Below are 25,997 nucleotides of genomic sequence, written 5' to 3'. Positions count from 1 at the left end.
AATGTAACACACTATCTAGAGATCGCTTTGGAAATTGCAAATTCTGCAAAGAGGTGACAGAGGTATCAGAAATATTTCACTATTGTTCTGAAGGGACTGAAAAGTGTAGATGGATTTGTTCATCAGGTCTTTGGCTAAATAGTACTGTGACATGGTAATTGAGCCTTATATCTTTTTAGGGAGTGTATTGCTTTAAGTATAATATTGTATTGAATTATTCTTTTTCCTAGCCGTCTAGGAGGATGACCTGCCGTAAAGATGTAAAATTGCTCAGTTGTTCATATAATTTAGGATTTGAAACATTATTTCATTCAATAAGCAGTATCAAGATATCACATCACTCCCTTGCCAGAATAGAATTAAATCTCAAGTCTGGAGACCAAGATATGATCCTCGGATGACCCCTTCTTTGTAACTTGCATTGGGTATGGATAAGATGGCCGGCCTTCTTGGGAACTTTACAGAAATCTTTCCTGCACCAGAGGTATATTTTTTTCCAACTCTGGGATGTCTACAATTTTTTTTACAAATATTTGCCTAACTACAAGAGGTAGTGTATGTAGTGAAACAAATATTGCAATATCTATAGGAATAATTAGCCAAAAAAGGCTGTCTCAAGAAGCATGTATCAGAACATGTTTTCAGAACAGCAATTCTGAAAATATCTTGAAAAAAAAATAACAAATTATAAAGTTACAAAAACAAAATATATAAAGTTTTTTATTACTTTTACAGTGTTTTACAATACAATTTTCTTAGAAAATTTGATATTGTCACCAGCATTATTTATTTATAATTTAGATTTCTAAGACTGCTCAACTCCACAGCAATTCTGGGCAACCTTAGAATATATTCTGAATATACCACAATACAATTTAATTAATGCACAGTGCTTGTTGCTAGAAAGAAATTAAATTCATTGATAGAAAAATATAGTACTGGGATTATAATCATTGGCATTATGTCCTGCCCTGCGGGAATGTATGCCAGATGAAGAAATAATACTTATGCACAATATCATACATTCTTACAATTCATCAATACTCTATGATCTAATTAGTATCTACTCAATACTACTTGCAAGGTTATGCAAGACATTTTAAACCATGTCTTAGGGGACCTAAAAGGATCTCTAATCATCTTTAACTCCATTCTAAAGGTATACAGGTATTTCTTGACTTACGAGAGTTCACTTAGCAACCGTTCAAAATTACACCCCCCACCCCCCAAAAAAGTACTGATGACCCGAAGCTGAGTTATGAAGTTACATCTGACTGAAGAGACACTGCAACATGCCCCTTGACTGTTTCCCCCTCCTGCCCCTGTGGGGATCCCAAGGGAACATGAGATGTCCCAGTGGGTCAGGGAAGGCCTTGGTGTTCAGAAACAGGTGGCCTGCTCTAGCACTAGGCTCCCATTGTCTTCCCCAGCCTGAAATAGCTCTTGTGCACTTAATGACCTATGCATTTGATTAATGAATGCATTGGGAAAAGCAAGGAAGGATCACGTTCATTTAACATGATCCAATGAATCCTTGGGTTACAATTATAAATGGCAGGCTCTATTACATTCATAACTCAAGGATTACCTGTATTCAAATGTAATTCCTACTGATGTCTGTAAGGATAAAGTTAAAATCAATCATGAGTATGCTTCTACTTTATGATGCAATCACTTTTCAGAAAGACATTAGTGAGATCCAACCATATTTTCCTATTTTAAAAGTTTATCTACAAAAATGCAATTTTAAAATTTGCTATAATAATTAACCTGCTACTGTGAGTGTTTGTATATTGAAAGATAATAAAATTACTTTGTAAAAAGACTTATTTGTAAGGCAGGGAAAAATTATGTAAAACGGGCAACATTTCCTAATCTTTTTATAAGTTTTTATATCTTGCTTCAGAGACTCTGGTTTTTTTTTAAAACAATGGAACATTCTATATACAAGAGTTATAGGTTTTATTATACATATAGTTTTCCAGTTAATATTAGTGGCATATATAAAACCCAACCATACTAATAATGTAGTCTGTTGTTGTTTTTAAAAATGTGGAACGTTTATGAGTTTTGAATGCACCACATAGAAATAAATGCTAAGAAAATATAGCAATATTTAACACAGGATTAATATACTTTTCCATCATCATCATCACTTCTCAAATGCAATTTTCAATGGTTAACATTTTAAATTGTTCTTCATTAAAAGTCTCATGTAGTTTAACACTCTTCTAATCATCCAATAGTATATATCTTCTGTACAACCATATTACACTATTATACAAACTTGAGGCACATCAAAATCAATTTTGTTTCTTGTAAAAATTTGCATTTGATATTATAGAAACCATTTTCCTGTCTTCAAACCACTGCAAATACTCTGAATGCTTTGCTTCCTGGAGGATTCTGTAAACTGTAAAAGAAAAATAAAGAACAAATGGTTTCAAAGAACTTAATCTTATCATTTATCCTCATTTTACATATGAATCTCTATTACATTTACATATTTATTACTAATGTCATTACCAGAAGGATGACCTATAAATATTTGGACAGCATGTTCAGGTTACAAGTTAATTTACTGTATATCCAATGGCAAAGCAATAGTTATTTTTTTCACTAACTAGAAATGGCCTTTCTATAAATTTCATTGACTAAAAAGCCCATCTATAATTACTACTCTAAGAAGCAGTGAGCTCAAAATCTAGGTTTGATATGTCAGAAAATCAACTTCAGTTCTGAACAGACTCTGAGACAGTCTTACCAAGGAATATTACAGTACCTTCAAACCATTACCCTGAAGGCAAAGTATTCATTCCTATTTAAATGTGTTTTTTGCACATGAACAATACCATAAAAATATATAGGTGTGATGGAGGCACATTTACAAGAATTCCAGAATGGAAGTATAAAGTTTGGAATCTATCTTTTTGGATACCTAGATGTAGACTTTTCAATTTGAGCTTTGTTATAGTTTGCAGTGAGAATATATCTGAAGGAGACAGCCCACAATCTGAATGTAATTGTCAAAAAAGTGAATATCACCAAATATTTGCCATCAAATATTTGTTTCAGCTAGAATTTAAATCAGCAGGGTCTTAGCAGGAACAAAACCACACTCCACCCAGAGAACTACATTCATTGTCGATTGAAAGATACCAGATGGCTTTCAGAAATTTAGACTGAATGATTTCCAAGGCACATTGGCAGATTTGGGAGCTGCACTTTAGGAAATTCAAAATCTTAATTAAATAGTGTGACTGCTGCAGACATATATTAATTGCCTTTGTGTTTTACAAATATATACAGATTTTTTTTATGCTTGTATTGTGAGTTTGGTAATTGTTGAATCTAGAGGTAGTTGATGGGACATAAATAGCTTTTCTTGAAGTCCTTAACTAACTTGACTGGCTGTAATTAATGTTTCAGTTATGAGAATAGTCAAAAAACAGTTTTAAGTAAGTTAGCTAATTTTAAATGAGTAAACTAACTAATTAAAACTTTGTAGCTTTGTTTTATTGTAGTTGATTTCTAATGTTCTTTCTAAGGCAGAAACATGCTAGTGCCCATGCAGACTGACTTGGTAAAGGTTAGCTACATTATCTATGTATGAAGACAGGTGAAAACTAGATAATGAAATATGATTTTTTCAAGGGCTAATATTATGCCATTATTGCAAATACTGTATTAAACAATAACAGGAAAAAATGCAGCTGCTTCACTTCTTTTAGGATTCAGCATAAAAGTATTTTTGAGTAACATTATCAACTGAAAGAGGCACTGTTTAGTGAATGAAGCATGTGGCATCTCCAGCAATCTTTCTCAGGGGAAGAGTCAAAAAGCACCTCCAAATAAACAGAGGGTTCCTTAGGAAACTGAACAACTTCTGAACTGGGTAGTCTGGGATCACACACTGATAAACAATTGAATAGCCCGGAAGAAAGCATGTTCTTAGTTTAGCTATTCTTCTGGATCATCCCATTGGCAAATTTATGATAGAAAGGTTTCATGTAAAACTTGTTAATTTGGCACAATAGGCTGATGGGATGATAATTAACATTATTCTTAATTATAGATTGGTAGGATTGCCAACATGATCGCCAATGTCCGATGATGGATATGCCACAAGAAGAAAATTGGTAAGATAACGGAGTGAGAGCCAGTTTAATGTAGTGATTATGGCATCAAGCTAAAGCTAACTGGTGAATTTCATTCAGTCACTTAGAAAGAAGGCAATGGAAAGCACTTCGGAAAAACCTTGTCAAGAAAATTGCAGCATTGACCTAGGCAGTCTCTGAGAATCAGACACAACTGAATCAAATTTTAAAAAGGGATAATAAAGGAATATTATCTCCTTTATAGGCTTTATAGAGCCATGGCGGCGCAGTGGCTAGAGTGCAGTACTGCAGGCTACTTCTGCTGACTGCTGATTGCCAGCAGTTCAGCAGTTCAAGTCCCACAGGCTCAAGGTTGACTTATTCTTCCATCCTTCTGAGGTCAGTAAAATGAGGACCCAGATTGTTGGGGGCAATATGCTGACACTGTAAACTGCTTAGAGAGGGCTGTAAAAAGCACTGTGAAGCAGTATATAAGTCTAAGTGCTATTGCTGTTACTAATACCTTCTCCAGTAATTCAATAAAAAGTATCAGGTGTACTATAAAGGCTTTGTACCTTTCTGAAAAAATGCCATTTTGAAATGAAGCAGTGTACATTCTTCTCTTATCCACTGGCATGACATCAACGAAGCCACCTTCATTGCGAATTACTCCAGCATGTACTGCTGTTCGGCAGATACTAGACATCTGAGGGAAATAGAAAATAGAATAATTCCCATATTAGAAAGTAACATTGACTTACAAATTATTACCTGAATTTATACAGTATCCTGTTTTCCCTAATGTCCACTCCTACAGCAATAGGACAGGGGTGTCAAACTCAATTTGACTGAGGATCACATCAGGGTTGTGTTTGACCTTGGGTGGCCAGGGTAGACGTGGCAAATTCGAGATCACTGATGTTGGGGGTGTCTGTAGTGGCCTGAGTGCTCTGCCAGCAAAAATGAACTCCCAAGCTCTGTTTTCGGCTGCGACAGCTTCCTGTAACCCTCTACCAGTGAAAATGGAGCTCATGCAACGCTCTATCGGTGAAAACCGAGATTCTGCAACCCTCTGTCAGTAAAGATGAAGCTCAGGAAGATGGCCCTCCCAAGTTCATTTTACAGGTAGAGGCACCACGGCCCAGTCCTTTGCTGTGTCGACAGCTGCCCTGGGGGCCAGATCCAGTGATGGGTTGCAGGCAGTACGCCCTGGTACAGGCATACCAGAGCCTGCCCAGAGCACCGGGTACTGTTCCAGTATGGTGCTCTGGAGGGCCTACCCGCCCACGCTCCTTACCATTTTTTAAAGCTGTCGGTGCTTCCGCGCATGCGCATGGCATACACAGTGCCTGCGCGGCACTCCACTGAGCAGCTGGAGCATCGCGGAGGCTTGCGGAAGTGTCACTTGATGCTACAATGCATGCACGTGCACCATACATGTCCATGTGGGTGACGTACCGGTTGGAATGGAATCTGGAACCCACCACTGGCCAGATCTAAGCCCCCCACGGCCAGATTCAGCCCCCAAGCCTTGAATTTGACACCCCTGCAATAGGAGTGTTTGGCTGGGAAGGTCGTGAATGGCATTCATGTGATCCCAGAATGCTGCAACCATCACAAATATATGCCAACTGCCAAACACCTGGATTTTGATCATGTGACCATGAGGATGCTGTGATAGTTGTAAGTGGAACTACCAGTTATAAGTAACTTTTTTCAGTGCTGGTATAACTCTGAATAGTCACTAAATGAATGGTTGTAAGTTGAAGACTATCTGTATATGGATTCCATGAGTATACAATTATGCTTGGAAGGAAAAATAATCTTCCCCAAATTCTCCAATCTCAGCTAGCCAAAGATTTGAGAGCTATCAGCATTTTGAATACAAATGCTCTCATCAATGAGAAAATGGCTTATTCACTGTGACTGAAAGATTTTGAGGAAACTAAAAAATTATACAACATTTTAATATTTCGTGAAATATCCTCAGTATTCATACATCTCTCCCAAAATGTATAGATACCTATATGCCACTGGATATAAATATTGATGTTCAAAATGGTGTCTCTTTCTTAAATTAAATCCAAATTCAAATTACAATAAGATTTATATATGTGCCATACTGCTTCTCCACTTTAGTGTGGTTTCCGTTTTCTGGGAAGAGTGCAAATTGTTATTTTTTATATTATTTTATTTATTTGATGACCATATATTTTAAGTTTTTAAAATTGTATTCCAGAGGAAAACACGTTATCATACTTACATCAGAATAAATTATAGTTCCAATCACTCGGGCATAATGTGGATTTGCCTGCATACAATTGTGAGGACAGTGGACCCTTTAAAAATGAGAGGAACGATGAAAATTAAGGATTCTATATGTATACTATAATAACATAAAGACAAATTTTATTGTATTGAATGTAAACTATGAAATAGTATAGAAAAACAGAACTACAGAAACCAGTTCTAGAATCAAGTCAAATACTCTACTAAGAACAGGAATTCGTATTAAAATATCCCTGATAGAAACTGTCTAGTTTTTATGTGAACATATCCAATAAAAAGGATCCTACCATCTCAGTGGATAATCAATTATATTGACAAATGTATAAACATTTAAAACAGAATGCATTGTTTATTAAAGCGTTGCTCTGTCATATCAATTCAGTAGAGCATGCCATGGGATGCTTAAAAATTTTCCAATAAATCTTGCTTTGCTACCAGCTTTTAGTACTGTATATGCACTGATGCACATAAGTACAGTAGATCTTTGCAATTAATGGGAAAATCTTATTGTAAAATAGAGATTGAGCAGTTTAATGTCTTGTATTATACTCATAAAGTATAACAGTCTTTGCATCTTAGCAGTTTGACATTCAAAATATGACAAACGTTTAATGTTTCTGAAAAAAATCAATAATCACACTGAATGCTTAGCATTATTGTGTGATTAGTTACAAGCACTTTTCACAGGATGGGAACAATAAGAAAAGGTTTACCTTGGGCAATGTGTGGCTGGCCTATAAAATGGACATAACTGTTCTACCGAAGTTTCACAAGTGACAGCTTGTACTGAAATTAAAAAAGAAAAAATGCACACAGTTATTTGCTATAAAGAGATTCATCAATATTAATGTTATATCATAAAAATAAATCCACACCTGTTACTTTAGAGACAGTGAATGAATTAGCCGATTGATATTTCCTAGGGCAAAAACAGAATCTATTGTTATTAGCAGTAATATCATTATCTTGCAATCCTCTACAATATTTTTGACAAGGAAATAAGAGAAACAAAAAAATACAAAAATGAGAATAATTATTTAATAGGGCTATACAAATTCAATAAAACTTCATAACACAATTTGAACAGAAAACTGAGAGAACTGAATTATGATCTAAGGATTTGTGTGTACTGTATTTTTCGGATTATAAAACGCACTTTTTTGTCTACCAAAAGGGGGTGGAAATGTCTATGAGTCTTATAGACTGAAAATTGCTGAAGCCCCACCTACCCGCTGGCCATTTTTTGGCCTCGGCACAACACTTTTTCAGCCCATTTTGGAGGGGGGGGTTGGTCCAGTTTTGAAGCTTTTTTCAGTCCATTTTCGAGGCTTTTCTTGGCCCATTTTCGGGGCTTTTGTCAGCCCATTTCCGAAGCTTTTCTTGGCCCGTGTACGAGACTTTTTTGGGACCATTTTTGCAAAAAAAAAAAAATGGGCCGAAAAAATCTCAAACAGACTGAAAACCCTCAAAAACAGGCCAAGAAAAGCCTCAAAAAAGAGCCAAGAAAAGGCTAAAAAATAGGTTGAAAAAATCCTCAAAATTTGGCCAAAAAAAGCCATGAAAATGGATAGAAAAAGGGCTGGAAAAGGCTGGAAAAAAGGCCAAAAATGAGACGCAGTAGTCAAAAACTTTTTTAAAAATTTCCTCTTCTAAATTTAGGTGTGTCTTATAGTTGGGTGCATCTTATAATTTGAAAAATATGGTATGTAAATATTCACGTATGTATGTATTGCCCATCTTGTATAGTGTACATTTTTCAGCATAAAGCTTTGTATTTATACTATTACTATTGCAAAATAGCTATCATAAGAAACAATCTACAATCAACTTCATTTATATCATGGGTACACAGCCTAAAACATGAATGGGCAATGTTTTCAGCCCCAAGGTCTACACAGATTGCTGTATAGTGCAACAAACATGCATTTGTGCAATAAACATGCATTTTTTCCTATACACATAATTTTGAACACTCAAACTTCATAACTCGCCATCACTTTGGCCATCTGTAATCTACATCAGGAAAGTATAACTTCTGTTGGTCTAGGATAACAGAAATGTTTGCTTCTTTTGGGGGGGGGGTTGTAAATTCAGAAGAATGCATAAAGACTTAGCTCCCTTAATTTATAAAGATAGGGTCGCCAATTGTTCAATACTCAGAACATGTGTGGGTGTCTCAAACAGGCAGACAGTTATATTTGCAATATTCACAACTGCAACAATATAACTTACCTGGTGTCTTGACTCAACACTAACAGTAATAGTAACGGAATTAACTGTCTCCGTCTGACAGTTCCCTTTTATAGTCTGCTGTCAGACGGTCAGCCAATCAGGAGATGGCTCCTTTCTAATGGCAGGAATGGACCTGGCTGGCTTCATATGCAGCATATACTGCTGAGAGCATGATCTTAGTGCTGTCAGGGTTCAAAAGTGGATCTTGGGGAGCTGTATTTATTTAGTATGAATTAAGTTTGTCGTTCTTATATTACTAAATTGATTCAAAACAGTAACAATATATAACATAGTCAACTAGCTCAAATATATAATTAAAATACCTTAATCAAACAAGTCACAGAGATATTATGAAGACTAGTAGAACTAATACAGATAATAGAAAGACCGTAGACAACCAATGGAGATGACTTCAGACAAGCTTTCATAGTTCTTATATCATCATGCAACACAACATTCATTAATGACCACTTCTGAAGATATATACTATTAAATGTTTTGTAATTATTCATAAATAAGTCCCTAAATTTGTTTATATTATATTGAAAACTTGAGAACCAATTTGTGAGAGAACATTTCATGTTTATTTACCCAACTGACTGGACTCCATTTCTTTGGGACTTTATGAAGTAATTTCTTCTTCCTAGTCTAGTAACATCAACCCATCCACCGTCATTATCTAGGATACCATAATGTATTGCAGCTCTACAGATGCTTGATTGCTAGAAAGAAAAGAAAAAGAAAAACAGAAATTGTTCAACCAAACCATTATTTGTATACATACTTCTATTAGAAATAATATTTTGTGTTTTATTAAATTTGGAACTATGAAAGGTTCACCATTAATTCCATATTGAGAGCTAACAAATTATGTAAAAATTAGTATAACAGTATGATTCTACAGTATGCATGGGTCATTTTAGACATATGGTCCCCAGGTTTCCAATACACTGAGTAAAAACTAATAAAGATAAGAGAAACCTCAAATTCCTGCCAAAATTAACAACCTAATACCATTTTACTGAGCAAATACTTTGTCAAGCGTAACATGTTAGTTAAATTACCTAGTAAATTACAAAGCAAAAATTACAATATCTGTACCATGTCATAATAGACACTTCCCACAACTTTGGCGCTGTTGTCCAAACATCCAGAAGGACATTCATACCTAAAGAATTAAAAAAACAACTTGAGAACGATAGAAAATAAAAAAAAATTAGATGAAATACACACAATACCAGAATTGATAAATAACCACGAAGAGTTACCTTACCTATTACATGTTGTTCCTTTGCACTTGTCCCTTAACCGTAGTTCACAGGAAACAATTTGAGCTGAAGGAGGAAGCAGCTGATGTTACCGCAGTGTTTCAGGATAGTTTGGTGAATCAATTAATAACAACAAAAAAATCATGTCATGAATGAAATTTCCTTACACATCTGTTGTTTGCTTATGACTTCATTTCTTTCACTATCATCACGGGGAGATGCTTGTGGTTGCACTTGATTTTCTAATGTATTCTGAACATGTAACTGATGTCGTTCAACTTCATTGGTTTCTATCTCTGGAAAGTAATGCCTTTCTGAGCCTTCTGGTAAAGCAATTGAAAGGAATAAGTGCTATTTTTTTTACAATGGATTCATTCAATAGTTATAATTAAGAATGGCATAAATATGACATGTTTAATCTTTGCTAGACATGATAAGGCCAGGGAATAATCCTTTGCATATTTCCTTGGAAATAAACTCTACTGTATTCAGTGGAATTTACTCCTAGGAACTTACTTAAAGGATTACATGCTTAAGTGCTTCTTGATCCCACTGTGCCTAAATCCACTGAAATCAATGGGCTTTAATACTGGTTGGCTTGTGATTGTTTTACTACCAGCATTGTTAATGAGCTGAGATTATCTAGTCATGGCACTAAGTGAGTGATATACACAAAAAACAATATACAGAATTTGAAGTACAGTACTAGAAAAACAACCAAAATTATCAGTTCTTTTTTTAGTATTCCATATAAAAACACTATACAAGCTGCGTCATAATGACAAATATAGACATATGAGATCGTTTGAGTGGTTCAGAATCCCTATCAAAATTCTAATGAATATATATAGGTCAAATTTCATATACCAAATGTATTGTTCTTAATTTGTGAAATGGATTTTGGTTGCATTGAGGAAGAAAAACTAAGAGTTTTCTTAATGAATTTATATGAATCATGGAGGTTCTGACAAGATAGGAATATAGAGATATTTTGCAAAATTGTTTACAAAAGCATTTATGTTTAAATTACTAAATTCAAGCCACATTAACAAAACAGGAATCTGTTTAACTGGATGAAATATTTGTTGTTTGATTAACAAGTACTGTAACTTTACTGTTAGAAGAATTAGAAGAATTCAAATGATGATTACTTAACCCATCTGAGTTTGTGATTCAGGAGGTTATAAATGTTTACAAAAACAAAGTTAATTGCATTTTTATGCCCAAAGCTCTTTGTAAAAAAAAAAAAAAGAATAATTATAGAACCCTTGCATAACACATACTTTTCATTATGAAATCAGAAAACAACTGCTTGCCTCCTAAAGCATCAGCAAAACTACATACCTAGCAGTATACACATTATTTTTATGATTGCATACCTTTATAACAAAGATTTTCTCTGCAGCCTCCCCCAAAACTTGGGGGACATTCAGAACATGGACGACCATGTTTGTATGGAGCATGCCCCCACCAATTGCCCCTAAGAATAAAAAACAAAGTGATATAGTGAAATAAATGGAGTGCCTGATCCCCGTGAAAAACACTATTCCTGCTGATTTGTCACGCCTCTGCTTCTGAGGCATAGAAGGACAGCCTAAATGAATGATATAAACAATATCATCTCAGGCTGCATCCCATTTATCTTTTCGATATTCTTAAGGGTTGGAATTTCTTCCTGCGGCCTAGTATGAATTGGCATCAGTTGTTCTCAAAAGAGAGCCTTGAGGAAGGCAAGCTAGTGGTTCACTCATTCACTTATCCTTATTCTGGCTCGGCAGGAGAGTTCTGCCAGGGTATATTCAGCAATTGGTTTACAAGGGAAGAAAAAATGGGATGGTGAAAGATAAGAAAGTTTGCTGAGATGCAATTTGGAAAGACTTGTCCATCGAGCTAAAAGCAGCATGCAACAGGACACGGGGGAAACATACTGTATGACTTAAATATGGGTATAAACCGCTATCCATCGTTTTTAGTTTAGACTTTCATTCTGGCATGGCTTGAATGTGAAAGCGAGCTGTTTCTGCAACTAAGTGCTTCCTCTGCTTTTCCTGGAAACTGCAATAGCTGTAAGTTTGAGGATTGGTTGTAAATCTACTTGTTACCACCATTATCAGTCTGAATAGTCACGGAATGAGGCTGTCGTTAACTGAGCACAATGTATAATTCCATTGATACAATGCAGGCTAGGGGGCTCAGTGGCTAAGCTTGTTGATCAGAAAGGTTGGCAGTTCGGTGGTTCAAATCCCTAGTACAGGTTTCCTGCGTAAGCAGGGGTTTGGACTAGATGACCTTCCAACTCTGTTACTGTTACAGGCTTACACGTGCTCATTCTAGTATAAAAAGAATATTGGATTGTTTACACTGTACTATTTGAAGACCTGCAGCATGTCACTGAATGTAAGGACTGAATTTATATGAACAGCAGCCAGTCAATTCACTTCTGTTATTATCTGCTAGCTTTATAGATTACAATGAATACTCTGAATATTGTATTTTGATTTATACTGGTTTATATTGGCTAGCATTCTAAAAATTCAAAATATCTAGTATTACTCTGTGCTAAGAGTTCCTGCAGGCTTAAGGAAATACTGTGCAGAAAGCAGTTTTCTTTTCCCCACTAACAATATTATTTCATATTTTTTACAGTTTATATTCTATGGCCAATTCTGATGCAGTTCCAAGAAAACGGTTTAAACATTTACTTCCTATTGTGACTCCAATCTAAAGCAAAACACAATCCTGAATAATTTTATTGAATAGTGGCAGTAGGGAGTTAGATATGCCTTTTATGTTAACACTTGTACTGACATACTTACTTGGGTGAATAATTGCACACTAAGTAAATTGCTTTTGGCCATATCTGTCCCCATACATTCATATTATGACATAGGTTGACTGCACAGCCTACTCGGTTACTTGTTGCCCATACCACCTGGAGGAAAAAAGAAAATTTTAAAAAACTTTATCCCAATTTGATTTCTGATGAGCTGTCATAGTGAACTGACATTCCTTTGGAAAAAAAGGAACACATTGCACCTGAAAATTGTACCCAAAAATGGGCTACTGAAATCTGTCCAGAGTAACAGGATTACCTACATGAATTCCACACAACTATATTTTACCAACTAAGGGCAGAAACTGCATTTTTGTGGTAAGCTGATAATATGCTGGAGTTATAGATTTCATTGTGCTTATAGCCACTAATGTCACCTACATGAACCAAGGATCATCTCTTAATCCCTTTGAATTTATTTATTTTCCTTTTACTATTTAATTTTTAAAGATTGAGAACCTTATATTGACCTTCCTAAATAAACCAGACAGTAAACATAACTAGATGAGGTAAGGTTCATTATCAGAATCCTATAACTTTGAAAGTATAAATTTTCCACCCACTAATTTTAACTGTTAGATCTATCAGGGCATTTCCTTCTTAAGTTTCTTTCTTTGACTATTAAATGATTGCAGCCTCCTGCTTCTGTTATCTGATTATTTCCTGGACAGTATCTGCTCTTCCCTTTCCTTATGGTTATTCATGCATTCCCTTATATCTTCAGATTGGCTAGCATTATTGAAAACATTGGGTGAATTTCCTTAAATCCTTTAAAAATGTTTAACTACAAGTTTAAATATTTATAATAAAAGGTTTTGGAATTACAGCAAAAATATGATTATTGTTGGCTTTAGAAAGCCTTAAATGGATTAAAGGCTCAGATGCACTTGATTGAAAAGTTCAAAAATAATTGAAAGAATCCTTTCTCATGGGAAAATAATTTTGTTTATATTTTGAAACCAATAGGATGACTTTGAAGGTCAGACTTTAGGGGGTACCAGATGGCTACCTTACAAGAAATGTTTGATGTTTGGGTACAGGAAGTCTTTCAGCATTTAAATCTATAATACAATCAGGTATTATTGAACAGGAATAGGCATTATTGAATAAAATTGAAACTGATTTACAGGTGGATTTTAAAATTATAGATTGCAACAAATAAAATAAAATAATGGATTTACAATTAAATTAAATGAAGATTTAAAAAATTAAAAAATAAATACAAATAATAAATTAGAAAAGTGAAGTGAATAAATGTTTTGTTTTCAATTTATAAACAGAATTTGCTGGAGTTGCGAATTTCAAATGGGGCCTGATAAAGATAACAACAATTGTAAGACAATAGACAATGAGAGTATAAAACAAATATTAGGACTTCTGTTTTAGAAAATTGAAGATCATTGGAAGAAAGAAGAAAGAATACTAAATAAATGTATTTGTTCATGGTTAAAATAATGAGTTTCTATTTCTGGAGATGCTAAATTATTTTCTGGTTTAGACTGGGAATGATGTCTATTTCTGATAATGTTTAATTGCTTTTTAACAGGAACTGGACTTTTACTATTTGAAGAAACAAAAGAGGGGAATCTGTTTAAATATAAATGGAGAAATAAATATAAAAAAAAGGATTCAAATTGGATGTAATAGATAAAAGTGGTAATACTTATGTTGTAATTTCATAAAGAGAAAAAGTTTAATATAAAGATCTCCATTAATACCCTCTGATATACTTAAGCACCAAACATAAATGTGAAGATTGCTTGTATAGTTACTTCTTCACTTTTATAACTGTGAACAGTCTCTAAGTAAGGCAGTTACTAAATGAGAACAACTTTTATTATTACAATGGAAGGAATTATACATTCGAAAAATAAATAATTTTACTTAAAATACATGTTTTAATTATATTAATTCCAGTTTAAATTATTATTGCTTTTGGTAAACATGAATGTAAATTGTTTATCATATGTAGGTAAACATCTAACTTTAAAATCAAGTCAGTTTTCTTTAGCAAAATTGTTAAATTTGTATTTTGCTCCAAGCACACAAACGAACATGTAAGCTTTATCTAAGGGCTAATTGGTTCATTTCAGAAAATAACCCAATAAGTAAGTTAATCAGTTCATTCATCAACCAAGTTACTATGGTAGTATATAGACTGCTATAGATATCCTGATATATTCCAAGAAATTCATATCAAAATGTGTTCTTAGGAAAAAAATATTTGCAATGATGACCTATAGAAATCAAAAATAGATGATACATTGCTGCAAGCTATTTTTGAAAAAAATATATAAAAGATTTTTAAACACAGATACAACCTCCATGTGACTTACATATTTTTCTATCATTTATCTCTTGATTTCTACTATTCTAACACAAAGTGATGAATTCAACCCTATTATTCATTTTTAAAAAGGAACACTTACCTGAGTATAGTGAGTACATACAGGACCAGAACATCTATAGGGGCAATAAGGATTGCATTCTTGAGGATATGGATACGTAAAGTCTCTCACTTCATCATACCATGATTGGACATGAAATGTTAGAGGTCTATATCTATAAAAAATAAATGAAGAAATTGCCAAATCATTCAAGTATATATTACAAAAGAAATAATGGGGTTTTTTTATTTTTAAAGTAAGAGTAGCATAATGGTGGGTTGTTGTTTTTTTTACCTTCCCCAATGTGCTCCCAAATTCTGACCAATGGATGGAAGAAGACTTGCAGGTCCATGTTCCCAAAGACATGTCTCAGCCCAGGACTGAGCAGATCTTTCCAACTCTGGATCCCATGTCTACATTTTAAAGATTAAGAGAACAGATAAACATGATGTGGTCCTAATATGTTAAAATTATTAATACTTTATTCATCCATAAAATACTTTTTTAATTTAAGAAAAATCTCTATTAAAATATATTATGTTATAAGTATAATATTAGAGAAAAGCATCAATACAATAGCAGAGTTGGAAGAGAACTTGGAGGTCTTCTAGTCCAACCCCCTGCCTAGGCAGGAAACCCTATACCATTTCAGACAAATGGCTATCCAACATCTTCTTAAAGACTTCATAATGTTGAATTCCAATATTGCATGGTCACTTGTCCCCAGGGTTCCTGTGGCTTCAACGCCTTCTATCATTTTCCCTCTGTTAGTGAGAATTAAGTCCAATATGGCTGATCCCCTTGTTCTCTTCTCTACTTTTTGGGAAACAAAGTTGTTTGCTAGGCTTGTTAGGAACCTGTTGGATCTTCCACTTGGTGCAGAGTTTGTTTCCCAGTTGATGTCAGGGTAGTTAATATCCCCCACTACTGTTATGGTGTGCTTCCTACATACCTTAGTTAGCTGACTAGCAAAAAGTTCATCTACTTCCTCTGCTTGTTTGGGTGGCCTGTAGTATAGACCTATGGCAATGTCATTTCCCCCCCAACCTTTAATATTGACCCAAATGCATTTAATATAGTTCTCATCATTGTTGTGCTCTATTTCTGTAGAGAGGTAATTATTTCTTATATATAGTGCAACTCCACCTCCTCTTTTATTTGGTCTATTTCTTTTAAATAATTTAAATCCTTCTAGCTGTATGTTCCATTTGTCAGTTTCATTCCACCAAGTTTCTGTAATGGCAACAATATCCTATCTGCCCTTTTTTACTTGAATTTCTAATTCTCCCTGTTTATTCCTCATAGTCTGTGCATTGGTGTATAGACATTTGAGTCCATTTTGATTGACCCTGTGTTTACTGTCTACATAACCTATGTTATGCCTGACTGCCCCGATTTTCTTGTCACTTGTGTGATTCATGCACATGGTATGGCACTCACTATTAAATGCTTGGTTTTGCTTGACAGCGGGAGTGATAATCTTACCCGCACAAACATCTTTGTTACATGCACTGATAACCCTATGAATTTTAGATTGATGGGGACAGAAATGTTCTGTATCAATTAATTCTCTGTCCCCGCTGTTCAGTTTGAATGTTTATCCAGAAAATCTGTGAATTTAATGCACAGTAGCTCAGTCCCTTTCTTGGATGGATGCAAACCATCTCTTTTGTACAGTTTTTCATTGGACCAGCTGCAGACATCATGACTAATAAAATCAAAGCCTTCCCCTTTACACCACTCCTTTAGCCACACATTAAACTCTGCTACACACTGGCCCTTCCTTTTAGTTCCTTATATACTGGTAAAACCTCTGAAAAGATAAGCCTATACTACTAAGTTCATACCCCAAGCTCTGGAAATCATTCTTCACAGAAAGTACATCTTTTGGGACAGATCATTTGTGCCAAGATGTATAATAGTATTAACATCACATTCTTGTGATTCTTACTTGCATTCTTGACTATCTTAAGAATACGCCTCTTGTCTCTGCTGGCAGTAGCACCTGGCAGACACACCTGACCTCTTTAAAAATCTCCATATCCTTTCCTAAATTTACATCCCTTATGATTGAATCACCAACCAGAAGGTGACTTCTCTTTTTGCATATCTTGCTCTTTTTGTGCGACTGATGTGTGATACCTGGTTTCCCATTTTGCCTTTCCGAAGTAAGTTCTTCATTTTGGACCACGATCTCCTGCTTATTTGAGTCATCATTATCACAACTACCTTGACCTGTCTCTTCCATTCATCAAGTCCAACTTGTTGCTTCCAATAAAGCTTTCTACCAATGTATCTATGCAATCCACATTATATACTATATAACCCAAATGCTGCATGATGGTGATCCTAGACAATTTTTAAATATAAATTAAGAAAATATTTACAGCATTAATATTTAACCTCATGATCAGGTATAATTAATATTGCTGGGTTTGTATTATTTGCCTAGAAATGGATACTGGTCTGAAGAAATTCCATGTTCCTTGCAATATCTTTCTGTCTCTAGATGTGGCAATCCTCAATTAAACTTTTATTTATGATGAAGAAAGAAACAATGAAAAACAGGAAGCCCCTACTCATAAACAAGAACATAAGTCTGGTAGCAGAAGAAAAAAATGTAACTTTTTTCATAAATGTGTCCCTATAATTTAGATAATTTAGAACAGTGGTTCTCAACCTGGGGGTCAGGACCCTTTTGGGGGTCAAATGACCCTTTCACAGGGGTCGCCTAAGACCATTGGAAAACACATATTTTCGATGGTCTTAGGAACCGATACACCAATTTTATGGTTGGAGGTCACCACAACATGAGGAACTGTATTAAAGGGTCGCGGTATTGGGAAGGTTGAGAACCACTGATTTAGAAGGTTGTTCCTGCAACTATATATCACAAAATATTAAATATTTAATTTGTTAATTAAAAAAAAACACCCGTAGAGTAAGTTTCTACTATGATTGTTTTATAGTTTAACTAGAGAACAGCTTGAGTTGGAATTTCTTAACTGCTTGGCAAATGCAACAGGAATGTATCTGGCACAAATATACACAAACTTAAAAAGATTTCTGAATACTGATCCATGACCAATGCTAATTGATATATATATGTGTGTGTGTATGTGTGTGTGTGTGTGTATGAATGTATATATATATATATATATATATATATATATATATATATATATATATATATATATATATATATATATATATATATATATATATATATATATATATATATATATATATATAATTTGTAGATTTTCACGGGTGTAGGTATGCTGGTCTTGTTGTATTCAGGTCTTTTCTCGTGTAAGATTGAAATTGTCTTGGCAACGTTTCGGCGAGGTCCCATTTGCCATCTTCAGGCTGGTGTTTTCAGCTGCGAGTAAAGCATGGTCTATGAAATACCATGCAAAATCTGCCCTGCCACATACATTGTACAAACTAATAGGAGAATAAATGCATGCATCGCCAACCACAAGAACAGTCAGAAAAAAAGAAAAAAACTTCCTCCCTTTTCCAGCACCTAAAAGCAACAGGACATGAAATTGATTTTGAAGGAACCAAATTAATCTCCAAAACTGAACACTTCAACAAGAGAATAATTATGGAAGCCATCGAATAGAAAAACACCCCCACAACATGAATAAGTGTGACAAAACCTCCAGCCTACCAGACATCTGGAAACCAGCCCTAGTCAATAAACGAGCCCCACCCACCACCAAGGTCGTTACAACACAAAAGAACAACGGACACACAGCCAGCACCTCAGCCACACAGGATGATACGAAACATCCGACCAATCTACAAGCATCAACTCCATCTACCAATAGGATGCATTGGGAATAGAAGAGCAACAAAGAAGAATAGAGGAATAAAGGCTAAAACATATTGAAGAACAGTTGCAGGAACTGGGCATGTCTAGTTTAGTGAAAAGAAGGACTAGGGATGACATGATAGCAGTGTTCCAATGCCTAAGGAGTTCCCATGAAGAAGACAGGGTCAACCTATTCTCCAAAGCTCCTAAAGATAGGACAAGAGTCAATGGATGGAAAGTAATCAAGGAGAGAACTAACCTAGTACTAAGGAGAAATTTCCTGACAGTTAGAACAACTAATCAGTGGAACTACTTGCCTCCAAGAGTTGTAGGTGCTCCGACATTAGATGTTTTTGAGAAGATATTGGACAACCATTTGTCTGAAATGGTATAGGGTTCCTGTCTGAGCAGGGGTTGGACTAGAAGACCTCTAAGGTCTCTTCCAACTCTGTTATTCTGTAAATGTGTGTGTTTTCTAGAGAAAACACATTATTTAAATATAGTTATATACTTAATAACATACACGTTTTTACGTGTAAATTCATAATTCTCCAGATATTTTTTTAAAAAGATAAAACAATAGGAAGAAAGTCCTATAAAATACTTAAATCAAAATCCTGCAATTCTCAGCATTTGGGAAGAACAGAGGAGAAAAAAAGAAAGTAACTGAAGATGCTGGCTGAAAGAAGAGCCTACGCATTTTACAAATAGTAAAAGCAGAGCAAAAACACATAGAGAAAAAGCTACATTTTATTTGTATTATCTATTTATAAACTTTGATTGTTTTATTTCCAACAATGTGTTAGAGTAAAAGTCTCAGGATAGCCATACTAGCTGAGATTTGTGGCTGCCTTGTAAACACCTTCAAATATAGCTATGACCTAGTTCAGTGGTGTCAAACTCGCGGCCCATGGGCCAGATGTGTCATGTGCTGGTCACATCCACACCTAGTTTAGCAAAGGGGAAAAACTCCCGTGATGACGCCGTGACGATGTGAGTTTGACACCCCTAGTAAATGGATAAAATGCATATCAAAACTCAATAGCCATCTTACTCAATCTGATGTAAAGAGAGCAACCCCTATTCATAAAGATTCTCTAGTACCTACAGTAAGTAGAAAAGCCTTTAAAATGCTTACCATTCTAATTACTAACGTAACTCCAAGATCCTAAAATATCAAGTTATGTTCAGTTTATCGCAAGTCACAATTTTCACTCTGAAGTGGGACATACTTAAGTAATCTTTTTAAGCACTTTTACATAGAGAAGAAGGGCATCTATGGAGAGGTCAAGAAAAGGAAAATGACACAAATGTGTTATAATATGATACAAATTTCATCCCTTTCATGCTTGCCTCGCATAAAGATGTAGGGGGTAAAGCTTACAGTAAGGTATCATAGCCAATGTTCCCTCTAATTTTTTTTCATTGTGAGCGGAAAAGTATAGTGTTTGAGCAGCACATTTTCATGCTTGAGCACCTGAATTTTTTTCATAGATGTCACCCAAGACAACAACAAAATCAGTGTTATTTGAAACTCAATTCAATGTAAATTTGGAGAGGGAGCGGCTAACAAATTAAATTTATTCTATTCTATTCTATTCTATTCTATTCTAAATATCCATTAAGTAAAGAAATCTCCCTATACAGGTAGTCCTCAATCTACATCCATAATTGAGCCCAAAGTTTCTATTGCTAAGTGAGACATTTGTTAAGTGAGTTTTGCCCCATTTTACAACCTTACTTGCTACATACAGTTAAGTGAATCACTGCGGTTAAATCAGTAACCTGGTAGGTAAGTCAATCTGACTTTCCTACTGACTTTGCTTGGCAGAAGGTTGCAAAAGGTGACCTCAGGACACTGCAACCATCAAAATATGAGGCAGTTGTCAAAGATCCAAATTTTGATCATGTGGCCATGCGGATGCTGCAATGATCATAAGTGTGAAGAACATAGCCTTAAGTCACTTTTTTCAGTGCTGATGTAACTTTAGTCATTAAGTGAACTGTTGTAAGTTGAGGACTACTTGTATTCAATGGATGACTCTCTATGGTGAAGAGATGTCTCTCTTCAATGGATGACTCTCTATGGGAAAAGGATCAAAATTTCCTTCTATCCACATTTTCCATACTATGAATTACTTTATATGCTTTATACTTTCCCCCTTACTATCCAATAGTCTGCAGTGATATTAGCAAGTTATGAACAAATTACCAATTGATGTAGATTAGCAATTGGGGCACATAAAGAAACAAACAAAGAGGGGAGAGGAGGGAGGGGGAGGAAGGAAGGGAGAGAGAGAGACACAGAGAGAGAGAGAGAGACAAAAAAGGAAAGAGGAGAAAGAGAAAAAGGGGAGAGGAGGCAGAGGGAGGATAAGAAAAAGAGGCAGAAAAAAGAAAGAGAGAGAAAGAGAAAGAGGAAAGGAATAAAGAAGGAAGGAAGGAAAAAAGAAAGAAAAAGGAAGAAAGAAAAGAGGAGAGAAGAGAAGGAATAGAGGCCAAAAAGCAAACAAGGAAAAGTAGGAAGAACTTTCACTGGAAAACACTATTTTTTTTTATTTTTTTTTTGACAAAATTTTTTTATTGGTTTTTCAACATTTATAGGGAAAAGGGTAAATGGACAGGTATACAAATTATGGAAGTTGCAAAGTGTGACAGGCGCCCCTCTCTCCATACTCATAGTATACATTTATATATAATGCATTGGTATATAATTGATTATAATCAGCATATTAGTTCTGTTACTAAATTCAATCAGATTAGACATTACAATATAAAATCCAGATATAATTCCATTATCACTTTCGGTCAGTTTATAATAATATGATTTTCTTGTTTATTTTTGTGATCTGAGTCTTCTTGCTATTGCCCCATCTCCCTCCACTGGCAGAGCTCTGGCCCCTCCCGTGTCCTGCGTGTCCGCTGTAGTGTCTCGTGTTTTTTCTAGGAGTGTTCTGTTTTTTTCCATAAAGGCCTGCGCCTCTATGGGTGAATTGATTCTAATTCTTGTCTCCTCCCAGAATATCAGCATACCTTCAGGCATCAACCATCTAAACCACACCCCTTTCTGGTATAATTTATTCGCTAATTGCGAATAATTCTTCCTTTTTTCTCTAATCTTCTTAGGGATCTGCTTCAGAATGGTTATCTCCATATCATGGTATGTCAATGCTTGCCCCCTTTGTACACCCAGAATTTCATCTCTTGTGCTTTTTCTAAGAAATTTAATGTGAACCTCCCTGGGTACATTGTGAGTTCTAGCATAAGCTGAGTTCACTCTATAAACCAGGTCTATATCCCACCCCATCTGTTGTTTTTCTTTATGTGTGTAGTCAGCCAGGATGTTTATCATGATGTCCCTTATGTTTTCCCCATCTTCTTCTATAACATTTTGAAATCTAAGGTAATAGGACATTCTCTCAAATTCTATTTTCATCTGTTGGATGTCAAGATCTTTGTTCCCTTTCTGCACAGCTTCTACCCCACCCCCTCACCTCCTCCACCCCCCCTTCCACAAGATTCAGTCTTTGTGAGTTCTTATATATTTGGGCTTGATTTTCTTTAATTTCATCTTTCATTTCCCTTAGCTGTTTCTTGATTTCCTCCTGGCCCTGTAAAATTTGTTGAAGCATTTGTTGAAAGTCCATCTCTGTAGTCTTATGTTGCATCAGTTCTGTTATCTTTGACTGTGTGGCTGGACTGGATGTTGCGGATGTTGGAGCAGAAGTGGCAAAGCCAGGTTTTCCAGGAGGGGGTCTTTTGGATGCCATCCTTTATAACGTTAGAAGTTCAGTCCAAATATGAAGTAAACAGTTAGAAAAGAAGGGTAGCCAGGTGAATCCGGGAGCAGAAGAACCAGGCAGAAGAGAGTCTCTCCAATAAGTCTGGCAATAGATAGAAAATTTCCCCTAGAAGGTTTAAAAAATACCAATCCACAAGAGATTCCTCTGGGAGACATGGAGACAAAGACCGGAAGCCTGAATTTTAAAGGTGGAGTCAGGTTTCAGAGTTCATAAAGACAACGGAAGTGTGCCATCTTGCCCTGCCAGTTTTGGGCACAGAGGCATAACAAAGTTTTAAAAAGTTCCAAAAGTCCTCAAATCATTGTAATATGTAGGATTAAATTGAAAAAAAAATCATCTCAGCCTAAGTGAGGCTTCATTCGTTGGCTCTCCCCCCTCCTCCTTCCCCGGGGGCTGAGAGCAAAATTGTTCCTCGCCGCTTGTCCAAGGGGGGGGGAAACCCCCTCCCTCCAGCCGCACCTCCAAAATGCTCCGAAAGTTATTTTAAAGTTTTAAAAGGCTGAGTAAATCTTCATGCAGAATAAGGGATGAAGAGAGAAGCAACCTCACCGCACTGCAGCTGCTTCCTTCAATTGTTGCATTCTCCAGTCGGCTTATAGCGAGGCGCGAGGCGTAGGAACGCGAAGCGCCCTCTGAGCTTGCTCCCCAGTGCCTTGGGCGCGCAAGAGACCTCCCGCCGGCCGCCGCCGCTGCAGGAGTCCTCCGCGATGCCTCCCCTCCGGCAGGACCCCTCTGCGGGGTGTCCTGTGCCCCCCAAGGAGTGGGGAAGCCCACCGGGGAGCCGGAGCGGGCAAAGAGCTGCCCATCGCCGCCACCGCCGGAACCGGAACTCCGAAAACACTATTTTTCCATCAGCGCAAAACTTTCCTAAACAAGGTTAATTTTCCGGATTTTGAGTTTCGGGTCTATGTGGACCAAGAAGCCTCTGTTTTCTTTTTGAGCAATAAAATCAAATAAAATCCGCGGAGCACCAGCTCGAGTCCCCCTTCCTGTGAAAAAAACCTCGAGCCCCCAATGCTCCGAACACAGAGGCTGGATTCAGATATGTGCACACTCGGCGTGGGTTTCCACTTGCTTGCGTGGCGAGCGCCTCCCACACATCCGCACCTCGGAAGTGGAGCCAACAGCGGGGAGCCCAGCCATGGGGGCTTAGCCGACAAACCGCGATGGAAGTATGCTCCGCACGTCATACGGAGAGTTTGATGTGGCCACTGCTTCCCCCCTCAGTAACTTTGATCCAGGAGGGAACAGCCTCCCTGTCAATCAGCCACGCGCCGGCGGAGGGAGCCCAATCATAACCCTAGGCGGCCACATTTCTGTTGGCCAAAGGCCCGCCCTCCTCTGGGTGTGTCCAGGCACTATTATATCCCAGCCCAGCTGACAGAAGCCTCCTAGCCGCCTGCAGCTTAAAGTCCATCATGCTAAAGATCACTGCACGGCAGTTGGAAACTGCTGCGCTGTGTTTTGTTGCCACTTGCGCGGCTGCGCAGCTGCGCAGCTTAGAGGGAACGTTGATCATAGCACACATTTTGTCATTTTGATGAATTCTCAGTCAGTAATGAGTGTTCCTGTGAATAAAATACACATGATATTGCATATGTCATATTTGCACAGTTATTTATATAGCAGTAATAAGATGATGTCCATACAGAGTAGTTTTGTAAAATGTGAGTGCAGCAACTTTTAATCTATATGTAAGGTATTTCTGACAAAGAAGTCTTTGGAATATAGAACAGAAAAAGAACACTTTCAGAGGTAGATGTAAAATGTGCAAACTATAATAAAAAGGTAAGATTCATACCTAGTATAGTAAGGCACACAGTTGGCACCAACAGAAGTAAACATTTACTGTGGCATGTTATAAGGCCTCAATGTTGTATTTATTCTATATATAAGAAATAGAGTGGTAAAGTAAATATCAGAGTACAGTACAGTACAGTATGGCTGGTATTTACTTTTGGAAAACATACTATATTTATTGTTTGTTAAAATATAGAGAAGGCTAAAATACAACATTATTAATTTTAATTATAGAGTTATCTGAAGTACAGAAACAGGCTTGAGGAACAGAATTTCCTATACTTGAAACATAGGGTTAGATTGGATGCATACCAGCTAAGATGAAAAAACCTACTAATGGATTTATACTAATATGGGGATTTATAATTGATACAGTATTACATTCACTATATTAAAATGTTTACCATAAAAAAAAAGAAATTATGTTTCTATTATGCATGTTGAGGGCCAATAAACTTTTTAAAAGTTTAGAAAAATATTAATCTGTTTTATCAATCATTAAATATACTAGGACCTAAGCTATTTGGAAAACAGTTTTAAGAAAAGATTGTTTTTTCTTAGAAAGTACAAATGTGTATACATTTTTTAAATTTTTATAAATTAAACACAATCTGAAAAAAATCTATGCTGCACTTCATAATATACTCAAATCTGTATGAAAAAAATGGATTAAGGCACTTATAGATAGTTGTCATCTAATGATGATAATTGAGACAGGAATTACAATTGCAAGTCATTGCAGTCGTAAGCCGTGGCAGCACCTGACCAGACTTGATGTTTTGACATTTTTTTATGTCTGTTAAGTGAATGCCGTTGTCATTAAGTGAATAGTCATTACGTGAATCAATTTTGCCAATGGGTATTCTTTGTTGGAAACCAGATGTAAGTGCTGTAAACTTGCAAAAAGTCCAGTTGTAACTTTAAAAAAATGGTTTATAAGTGACTTTTAGGGTTTGTTGTGACTTTAAACTTAAGTTGTAAGTTCAGGACTGCCTGTACATCAGTGGTGGGTTTCAAATTTTTTTAGAACCTCTTCTGTAGGTGGGGCCTGCTTTGTGGGAGTGGCTTGCTGGCCACGTGACTGGGTGGGAGTGGCTTGCCAGCCATGTGACTGGGTGGGCATGGCCAACTTGTAAAATGTGGTGAAACTCACTTAACAATGCTCTTGCTTAGCAACCAAATTGTTGGCTCAGAAACTCTGGCATTTGAAACACGCAAGTCTTATAGCTGTCAATTTACAAGACCCTTGCACCCCTAACCCTTTAGGAAAAAAAACCCAGGGGTGTTCAAACTTGGCAGCTTTAAGACTTGTGGACTTCAACTCCCAGAATTCTGCCTCTTGCTCTTCATCTTGATGATGTGAGGAGCGGGCGGGGGAGCTGGAACCGGTTCTAAACGGCACTGTAGATTTGTGGAACTTCTTCTATAGAAGAGGTTAGAACTGGCAGGAACCCACCCCTGCTGTACA

At 36.2% G+C, this 25,997-nt stretch overlaps 1 protein-coding gene across 1 annotated transcript in view; it reads right to left on the bottom strand.

Moving 5' to 3' along the window:
• Positions 1–704: 704 nt before the first annotated feature.
• Positions 705–25,997, bottom strand: part of PI15 (peptidase inhibitor 15) — a 105,589-nt gene continuing 80,296 nt past the window's right edge. Inside the window, exons 3-15 of the mRNA XM_081951731.1 lie at positions 15,401–15,519; positions 15,149–15,281; positions 12,703–12,818; positions 11,266–11,366; positions 10,054–10,209; positions 9,892–9,952; positions 9,720–9,786; positions 9,210–9,340; positions 7,262–7,305; positions 7,100–7,172; positions 6,361–6,436; positions 4,673–4,803; positions 705–2,413 (exon numbers count right to left, since the gene is read on the bottom strand). Of these exons, the coding sequence (XP_081807857.1) occupies positions 2,362–2,413; positions 4,673–4,803; positions 6,361–6,436; positions 7,100–7,172; positions 7,262–7,305; positions 9,210–9,340; positions 9,720–9,786; positions 9,892–9,952; positions 10,054–10,209; positions 11,266–11,366; positions 12,703–12,818; positions 15,149–15,281; positions 15,401–15,519 (1,260 nt within the window). The 3' untranslated portion in view covers positions 705–2,361. The remainder of the gene's footprint in view (positions 2,414–4,672; positions 4,804–6,360; positions 6,437–7,099; positions 7,173–7,261; positions 7,306–9,209; positions 9,341–9,719; positions 9,787–9,891; positions 9,953–10,053; positions 10,210–11,265; positions 11,367–12,702; positions 12,819–15,148; positions 15,282–15,400; positions 15,520–25,997) is intronic.

This window comes from Natrix helvetica (assembly GCF_964273705.1).
Source record: "Natrix helvetica genome assembly, chromosome: 4".
Classification (NCBI taxonomy): domain Eukaryota; kingdom Metazoa; phylum Chordata; class Lepidosauria; order Squamata; family Natricidae; genus Natrix; species Natrix helvetica.
The sequence above is the reverse complement of the archived record's forward strand: the minus strand, read 5'-3'. Positions and strand labels throughout refer to the sequence as shown.